Source organism: Pyrus communis, chromosome 2 (assembly GCF_963583255.1).
Source record: "Pyrus communis chromosome 2, drPyrComm1.1, whole genome shotgun sequence".
Classification (NCBI taxonomy): domain Eukaryota; kingdom Viridiplantae; phylum Streptophyta; class Magnoliopsida; order Rosales; family Rosaceae; genus Pyrus; species Pyrus communis.
The window spans coordinates 35,744,768-35,754,207 of record NC_084804.1 but is presented as its reverse complement, the minus strand read 5'-3'; the positions used below and the strand labels follow the sequence as shown (position 1 = coordinate 35,754,207).

Sequence of the window (9,440 nt, the reverse complement as noted above, 5' to 3'; positions counted from 1 at the left end):
GATATCAAAAAGCTCATTGGAAAGTGTGCTCAAAATTGTGTGCCTCCATATTTTGTTACCTTTCTCCCATTCTTCTCAATCCTTCTTATACCTGTCAGTGCCTTCTTTTGGCTTGGGCTTGGTAAGGTAGCCAGCAAGGTTGATAATGTCAAGTGCAAAGAAAATTCTTTCTTGCCAGTGTTTGAAATGCGTTCCATTGAAAGTGTCGATCTTGGAAACATCAGGAAGCTTGGTAGTAGCAGCAACAGAGGCAGTAGTAATAGGAACGGAAGTAGTAGCAATGGAAACGGAAGTGGTAGTGTCCATGATCTATTCTTAAGATTGTTGGGAAATTTGTCGTTGATGACTATCCGGCTGATGCTTCTTTGACCACGAACAAAAATTAGGATGATGAGTGTAAGTAACTGTCCTTAAGAATAGATTTCGCCCATTGGAGATAGAATCTCGGTGTAGCAGGTTATGGCGTCCTATCCTCCAAGAGACAACAACCTATTGACCTTTGTAAGCATACACTCGCAATACTCAGGTCAAATGAACAACTTGAATCTTTCCCTTGAAAAGAAAAATGAACTTGAAAACCAATAATTTTGAGAGTAAGCACTTGATTAGAAAATAGAGACAATGATCATATATCTCAAAAAGACTCGTGGCTACCAATAAAATAGTAGAGGTTGAGCCCCAGAAAATCGTTGTACGATCGTGGCAATTGAAACAAATTAAATCAAAAGAATTTAACATCTATACAATTACTTTAATTGTTTAACCAATACGTTAAAACCAATGCTATGTAACTAAAGAATTTTGTTTCAACCGATTTGAAAGCAATAGCTAGTAGAAACAATTAAATGCCATATGTCAAACGATCAAAGAAATAAGATTGGGATCAAAACTTAATTTGATATCAAATCCATTCAATGTGTAGTATAAAAGTTCAATCAGGAAAGTTAATTTTAAAGATATGGTCAACAAAGATAGAAAATTAAATCGAATTAAGAATCAAATATAGTTAATATAATTATAACTGAGAAAGGAAATTTAAGATGGAATTTTGTATTTTGAAATACCACTTAAAAATTCCAACAGATGTAATTAAAATGCTTTTGAAATAGGTAAATGAAATCGAAAAAGATGAAGGAAATGAAAATGCAGAAAACATTTGAGTGCTTGCTACTCTCTGCAAATCACAGAGAATGTTCTCTTTCTATTTTTCGTGTATAAAAATCAGTGAATGAGCACATACACTCATCACCTCAAGTTAGTTACATCCGAAGGCATCTTAACCTTTCATTCACCAATAGTCTAGGATTATGCCATCTGTCATTTACAACCTAACACCATATGAACTTACACTTAGCATATTTAGCTCAAGTGAATTCACATTTAACTAACAAGGCTTAACTTGTTTGGATTAATATTTGAATATTGGGTTTAAATAAAAGAGGCCCAAGGATGCCGATTAAAAGGGAGACTTGCCTGAAGTCCAACATCGAGCTCAAAAGCAAACTAAAGTCTTTTCAGCCAAGATACAAGCTATGTGTTTATAATTGAAGTGACAAGTGATGGAGACTAACTTACTATCAGCCAAAGAACACTTTCCAGTGGCATTACAAGTAAAAAACTGATGACTCACTACCCTCCCTGTACTTTCAGGCAAGAGCAAAAGCTATAGCAACCAAGCCAGATCGCCTATAAAAGGGAAGACATGCCCCAGAGACAAGGACACTCAACCAATCAAACAAACCAACCTACAAACTCTACTCTCAAACTAGATTTGCATCCAAAAGCTAAAACCAACCCAGATTCAGTCCTTTTAGCAATAGTTTCTTTAGAGAAGCTATCTTTTGTCTAGTATAAAAGCTCTACTATCTTCCTTAGTGGTGTAGTATTGATTCCCTCATGTAAACTTTTTTACCATCTATCCCTCTTAGCATATAACCCCTGCAAATTCAAATGAGAAGTGACTCCAAGAGGTTCAGCCTTGCCAGACAAGATGAAATATTGCCCGAAGCTCTTTGTTTGTTTTCTGAATTAGTAGATCTATTGCCTAAATGCATTCTCCAGTATGTATTCAAGTTATTTCCACCTGTTTTGCTCTTTTAAGAGTCCCATTTACATATGGATCCGGTTAACTTAATGGATATGTTTTCATTAAGAGCAATTTGGAACTAAACAAATGATTTAAGGGGCTCTGGACTCCCTTTATTTGAACAAACAAGACCATGAACTATAAGTCCTTGTTTACAAGGCAAGAAAAAGAACTTAATGTGGACTTAACCCATCCACGACAATCCTTTGATAACAAGAAGTCTAAGTAACTTGGGGTGTAAGTAATTGACTTAAAACACACTTATTCTACATCTATTATACTGAGATAGTTGTGTCACGCCTAGCACTTTGTTAGTTTTGATTGCGAGCCTCAAGGCCTACTCCTAAGGCCCTACAATGGCACCTTTCAGAACTAACTTTGTCCTCTTCTTATAGCACATCAACAAGCAAGAGCCCGACTACCAAACATATACATCCAAAGTGCCAATCCCTTGGGGAGCTATGTTGAGGTCCAAGGAGCCTTCTCTAGAGAAATCTTTGCCCAAATATAACTACTATTAATACTAATCAAATCACAGCTTATAATTCAACATGAAGAAGTCCCGGCGTCGCACGGAGAGATTTCTCTTCGTCTACAAAATGTTGATCACGATTGATTGTGATCTGTCAGGCATAGGATAGAGAGAAGGGGGAATGGGCTAGCCATGGCAGGCAGTGTTGTCTACTAGGGTTTTTAACGTGTCTACCAGAGGCATCGCCCATACAATTATAGCATGCACACAGACTACGTCATCAGGAACTTTATTGACTAGCAAGGTTTACATAGTTCATAGTAAACATCTATATATACCTGTTTATATGTGTGTTTGTATATATACACACCTGCTTATATGTTCCATAGATTTAATTATCACAATTAATTAAAGTGGGGGCCAATGGCTATAAATCTATCTAGCTGAAGTTATAGTGCTTGTCTACAGCCACTGATACATCCCAAGTGCAGCTCATTCCCTTTGGAAATTCCACCAAATCACCAGCACCAATCTCAACCGACTCATTGGATCCATCAGGGGTAACCTTCACTTTGCCTTGTAGCAGATAGCAAGTCTCTTTGTTACTGTATGTCCATGGAAACTTGCTTGGAGGGCAACCCCACCTGTTAAACGCCACCATATATAATTGAAAGTGTCGGGCAGATGTGCTATAACATGTATATTTCGCATTCAAGTATATGTAAACCTCTAAGCAAGAAAACACAAATACTAAACAAGTAAAATCATAAGAAACAATTAAGAGTAGTTTTTATTAGATGTAGTCCACTATATATCATCGGGGTCCAATGATTACACTAAACAACCATTGACTGTGGCTGGCCAAGTACATTTTCCAGCACTAGCGCCGGTGGCTTTTGAGTTATGTGCAATGATAACAAAAACGTAAATGAATAAATGATTTCTAATTTGAATGAGTTTTGATAATGATGATCTTTGAATTTAAAAAAAAAAAAAAAAAAAAATTAACAGTTTGCAAATACCCCAAATCCAAATCATGACTCTTTATACACCCATAATCAGAATTAAACAATTCAAATTCAAATTCAGAAAATAAACAATTCAAATTCAGACCCAAACCCACAAATCCGAGGAAGCAATCACTCAAAAAACCCAAAAATCCATGAAATACTTTCCACCTCTTCTACCACAGAAGAGGTCGTGTCTATGGGGTAGTATGCGTGGGGAAGATGGAGGTGAGGGCCAGAGAAGAAAATGTACGTAGACTTGTAGAGAAGTGAGGAGCGTTCTATCCAAATGTATTTGAAAAAGGGCATTATTAAAGTGTAATTAATATTTAATATTGGTAATTCAATAAATTTGTATACAAATTTAAATTTTTTGGTATAAGGGCATGAAATAAAACAAATAAAAAAGTAATTAAAAGGTTATTAAATATAAATATTGTATGAAATAAAAAAAAAAAACAACAAAGGACATTTTAGTAATTATATTCATTTTCATTTCAAATCAAGTGAACTAGTAAACAACTTATATGAACTCAAATTCTTCGTCATTCTAATTCCTCATCATTTCAATTTCTCATTAATTCAATTCATCTCATTTTAATTACGGCAAATTAAACGAGCCATTAGAGTTGTCCAGTTACTTTTCATCCTTTAGCCGGACGTCTTGAAATTGTGAACACAACTACACCAAATGCAAATGGCCGGATAAATTGCCTCTCCTATAATCAGAAATGAATAAACATATATAGAATGGAAGGAAGTTTAAGGTTTACTTTCTTCGGGTGCGACACCACAGAGAGAGAAAGACAGAGACAGAGAGAGAGAGTGTGTGTGTGTGTGTGTGTGTGTGTAGAGCCAGAGAAAATAGGATATACTTGGGCCAATTTCTGACGCCCAGTTGGGTGAGCCTGGACTCGGGAGGATTCCTGTCGACTTTGATACCCAATTTCTGAGTAGCCATACTATCAGTATCAGCTGAGCACCTTATTATTGGCGTAACTGAATATCGTCTGGAGCTGCTGCTGCTGCTCCTCCACCACTCGCTCCTGGGACAATAACATGTGTAGCGTTTGTTTTCGATGCTTAATAAAGCACCATTAACACTTAATGACGCCATCACCCACACGACTCTCCTCCTCTCCAAACTTCTTCAAGCGGCATGGATTGTTATCTTCTTCGCATTTATATCCATCCGAATTTTTATTTTTTATTTTGCTGATTTTCTATCTACGGATTATTTTACGATGTACCGCAAGAACGGTCAGTTTTCTTTCTTTTTGTATTTTATTTTTACTTTTCTTGGTATCCACGTCTTCACAGTGTTGTTGTTTTCTTTACAGCAATCTTCATCCACGCAGACCTTATCTCAATTTTCAGGCACCAATTGCGACTTATGTGAACCATGTAAGATGGTTACCGAACAAGTTAGGAATCCTGTTGAATAGGACGAGGACTTGAACCCTATTTTAAACAAATAAAATTCCCTTTTAACATATTCTAAAACATGAAATTATTTATTAACATAGCTAAACTGAATTTTCTAAATCTTTATGTCAATTTTTTTGTTGAAAGATAAAAGAAAATAGCATTACGTCTACCTTTCCTACTTATAAATTAAAGATTGTGATTCTTATATTTGACTTGCATGGACGGCGAGTTTGATATTTATCTATTATATTGGGTTGCTCAGTGACTTAATTCAAACACTCTCAATTTTTAAAAAATAAGATATTGTTGTACCGAAAAACATTTGTTAAGAATCAAAATTCAAATTAGTTTAATTACTAAAATTCATTTGTGCAAATTAACTGATCAATAGATAATATTGGATTAGATATGTAAATGTATATATTTTGGATAATATTGGGCAATTACTCGAAATCAATCCCTTGGGAGCCTTAACCACCAAATGTCGGGCTCCATTCCTGACTACTTGTGGAATTGTGTGTGGAAATGGGAGGTTCCCCCGAAAATTAGATACTTTATGTGGAAGACTCATCATGTGGCGGTAGCAACAATGGCAAATCTATACCAAAGAAGATCTTCCCCTTCTCCATTATGCCCTATTTGTAAGTCGCACGATGAGACAGTTGAGCATTTATTTCTGCTATGCCTGTGGGTGGAAGTGATTTGGTTCAGGGGAAGCTTGAATTTGAGGATCAATCGGACGGAAATCACAACTTGGGCAAATTGGTTGCTTCAGATATATGATTCGGCCAAGGGTTCTAAGGAGGTGAGAAATAATCTATTTTCATACATTGCCTTTACATGCTGGCATATATGGAAATCAAGATGTAATTTTCAATTCAACCAACAGCAGATTCACCCAAGACAGGTTATTATGGCTAGTTCTCTGTCGGCTACCACCTTCAATGCGGTCAGAGTTGTGCATTCCATTTCGCCCATGCCCAGATTGTCGGAACCAATTGACGGTGGTAGATGGTTTCCATTGAGTCCGGACTTTGTAAAAATTAACGTGGATGCAAGTTGGGGACCAAGTGATGGACAGGGATTTATGGGTGTGGTGGCTCGGGATGAGGATGGAATGTTCTTAGCTGCTGGTAGGTCCGGTGGGTAGGCTACAAGTGCAGCTATGATGGAGGCTTTGGCTATCCTGCATGGGTGTAGGTTGGGAAAGAACAGTGTTTGGAATTTGATTATTGTTGAATCAGACTCCTTGGAATCAATTTCTTGCCTTAGGGACATGGCAAAGAAAGGCAGTTGGGATGCCTTCCCCACTCTTGCGAAATGTTGCAGATTGGGAAAGTATTTTTTTTTATTGCCGCTGGTCTTGGTTTCCAAGACTGGCCAACTCAGGGGCGGACCTTCTAGGGTCGCGACGTTGTAGGGAAGTATGTGATCAGTTTTGGGTCGATAGACCCCCATCTACCCTTGTTCATGTTTTGTGCAATGATGGCCTCCCTTGCCCCCCATAAGTACTTTTGGTAGTGTGAGGAGGGATGCTCTAGCATTAGATGCAGTGTCGTGGTTATAATGTCACCTCCTCATACTACTCTTTTCTAGTAGTTTCTTCAGCTGTTTGCCTCGGTGTAGGCTTTCTTGTATCTCTTTGGCATCTTTGTCTGATTAATGCTATATCCTAATTACGACAAAAAAAAAGTATGTATTTTGGAATTGTAACAAACGTGTGCTGATATTTTCTTTTAATATGTCTCTTATAGACAGTGGCTTGTCAGGGGAAGAGGCAAAATTTATAAGAGTAAAAGGCACCAACTTGTTTCATTACGACCTCTTCATCTTAATTTTCAAAAATCAAATAAAGATACCCAACTTGCTTCGTTACCATGAAAGTATCGGCATCGTGTGACCAACAAAGCACTCACATTCCAACAACACATAAGTACCTAGCTAACCAATTCTATCTCCAATCATTATACCGTAAAACATCTTGTGATTGGCAATCAAAGTACTTATGTTGCTAAAACTACACAAATCGTAAGCAAAAAATTTAGGGCTCATTTGGCATTCTATTATAAACTTTTAACTCAAAATTTGTGATCGTTTTATAAAACACGATTTCTTAAGTACAACCCTTGCAATCAAAAACTTGTTTGTTAGGCTTTGGAATTCTTAAAAAAAAAATATTCCTTTCAGTCCCACCAGACCATCTCACATGCATAAACACAAACAGTTGGTGGGCAAACATTTTAAGTTACAAACAAACTACAATAATAGATCAAACTCTTCTTCAACCTCAAATAATTTAACCACACAAACTCTTTCCCAATAATAGAAAACTAACCAAAAGCTGCAAAGGCATGCCATTATGTGTTCTTTGGAAGAACTAACTTTGGACCTTCTAATGCCACAAAATCAAGCCTAGAGCGGTCGACGCTCTGCAGTATCAAACTTCCTTTCCCATTGGAAAGCTCTAACCCCGCATGCATTATGTCGAAAATAAGTGAAACACACGACGTAAGAGCATCCGCAATGGGAGCTTTATCCCCCTTGAGGCTATCACATTTGTAGTTCTAATGAAAATTTTCATCCCCATTAAGCCGGAAAATTGGCCTATATCCACCACATGGGCTACCAACTTCAATCCTTAGGTAGCAAAAAGTAAGGGGACCCATACCAAATTGAGGGTCCAATCTTGGCCTTTTTTTTTTTTTTTTTTTTTTTTTTTTTCAGTTTAGAAATGGGTGAGCCCCATTTTTTTTATTTCAAAACATGATTTTAAGGGTTTATTTTTCAACCTTTTAGGATTTTTTGGGGTTATTTTCAACCAATTGTTTGATTAAGAACATATATATATACAAACGACTATTTTTTGTGTGATTGATTAAAAAAAAATGATGTGCTTTGTGTTTAATTTTCTAGATTGAAAAATTCATAAAAAAGTGATGAAATTTAACATTGGTAGTTTAAAGACCTAAGCTGAAAATATAAACAAATAACATATCTAAATTGTTATAAGATAATCCAATCCAATGGTTGTTATGAAATGAAAATCTTGTTTAATTTTGGAGAATGTGTCAATCAGAGAAATAAACCAACGGATGAGATTTGAGATAAGATAATCAAATCCAATAGTTGTTATGAAATGAAATCTTAACTTGTCTAATTTCATAGAAACAAACCAATGGATGAGATTAAAATAAGAGAGCCTACAATAGTGCATAAGTGATGAAATCTACTTTGTCATTGACACACCTTGACCTAAGAAGGTCAAAGCATGCTGGTCGTCACCGTGAGATGATGTAACCATAATGGTAAGTGATGTGAAAACATGAATAAATTAAAACTAAACTAGAACTAATTAAAATTAAACAATGAAAGAGTGCGCAGTCGTGGGACGAACCCACTACAATTAAATTATTCAGAGCATAATAAATAGTACGACTGCAAAAGAGTAGTCAAAGTAGCTAAAGTACACTTATTACACAACAGTGGATAAGTTCATATGTCTAAAAAAAGGATAATGTCAGAACTGCCAAAGGTTCCTCGAATGCCACAAAGAGTGTAGTTATCTAGGTCCTGGAGGGGCAAAAAACAAACTTGAGTGGGTCAGCAAAACAATGATCGTAAGAAACCTTTATTTTTGAATATACTAACCCCTCATCGTAAAACAAGTATAGTTTCCTTAAAACATATTACGTAAGTATGTAAACAATAATACAACAGCAATATAACCAGAAATATGCCACGTCATGATATATCAATGCCACATTAATACAATCATGTGATAATCAAGTATAACTAAGTGCTCATCCATCTAAGCTAACACACGAGTTAGAACAGATAATCTTTGACACAAATAAGACTGGGTGTAATCAATATGCTCTAGTACTACGATCATGTGAAGGCTGGTGCAGAAGCATGGTCACATACGAGTCTGATTTACCTAATGTAACTACCCTACAGGATTGGCAACTAACTTGGATCCAAGATGAGCGAACAGTGTGATGTTAACATACACATGAAGGACTGGCCCTGGCCCTGGGGTGAGTATTAACACCGGTGCAGCAAGATGAGCATGTACAGATATGTATGAATGTCATGACAATAATATCCCAACCATATAACGGCATTTATCACAATTTATATCACAATAACAAATACTTGGCAATATAAAAGTAAAAGTGAAGTAACTATGCATTTAGGGAAACTATAAGTATGTATAGGTTTAAAATAAACTGCCCACTCACAAATACATTGCCAGGTTGTAGTCTCCGAGCCTAGCCTGGCCCTGTATGTCCTTAGGATACATTTCCCCTATATGTTAAATAACTATAATAGAATTATTAAAGCACATATACGAAAATTTAAATAAAACCTCCATAGTTTGCTCAAACCTAGGGTTTAAGTATATGAAATCGATCTACTCGACGTCGCGCACCTACACAAATTTTTA

At 36.3% G+C, this 9,440-nt stretch overlaps 2 protein-coding genes across 2 annotated transcripts; one reads left to right on the top strand and one right to left on the bottom strand.

The window, feature by feature from the left end:
* Nucleotides 1-2,820: 2,820 nt before the first annotated feature.
* Nucleotides 2,821-4,775, bottom strand: LOC137726166 (uncharacterized). Its single transcript, XM_068465047.1, has 2 exons — nucleotides 4,441-4,775; nucleotides 2,821-3,202 (listed from the first exon to the last, which is right to left on the bottom strand). Exons 1-2 carry the CDS (start codon nucleotides 4,680-4,682, stop codon nucleotides 2,998-3,000), a joined length of 447 nt encoding a protein of 148 aa, XP_068321148.1. The 5' UTR covers nucleotides 4,683-4,775; the 3' UTR covers nucleotides 2,821-2,997.
* An 807-nt stretch (nucleotides 4,776-5,582) lies between these two features.
* LOC137725123 (uncharacterized) lies at nucleotides 5,583-6,143 on the top strand. The gene has a single exon (XM_068463712.1). It carries the CDS (start codon nucleotides 5,583-5,585, stop codon nucleotides 6,141-6,143), a length of 561 nt encoding a protein of 186 aa, XP_068319813.1.
* The last annotated feature ends 3,297 nt before the right edge of the window (nucleotides 6,144-9,440 follow it).

Coding starts and splice junctions, on each gene's coding strand:
- LOC137725123 (XM_068463712.1), top strand. CDS start 5,583: ATGGCAAATCTATACCAAAGAAGATCTTCCCCTTCTCCATTATGCCCT.
- LOC137726166 (XM_068465047.1), bottom strand. CDS start 4,682: ATGGCGTCATTAAGTGTTAATGGTGCTTTATTAAGCATCGAAAACAAA. Junction 3,203..4,440: donor GGCGTCAGAAATTGGCCCAA/GTATATCCTATT, acceptor GGCGTTTAACAG/GTGGGGTTGCCCTCCAAGCA.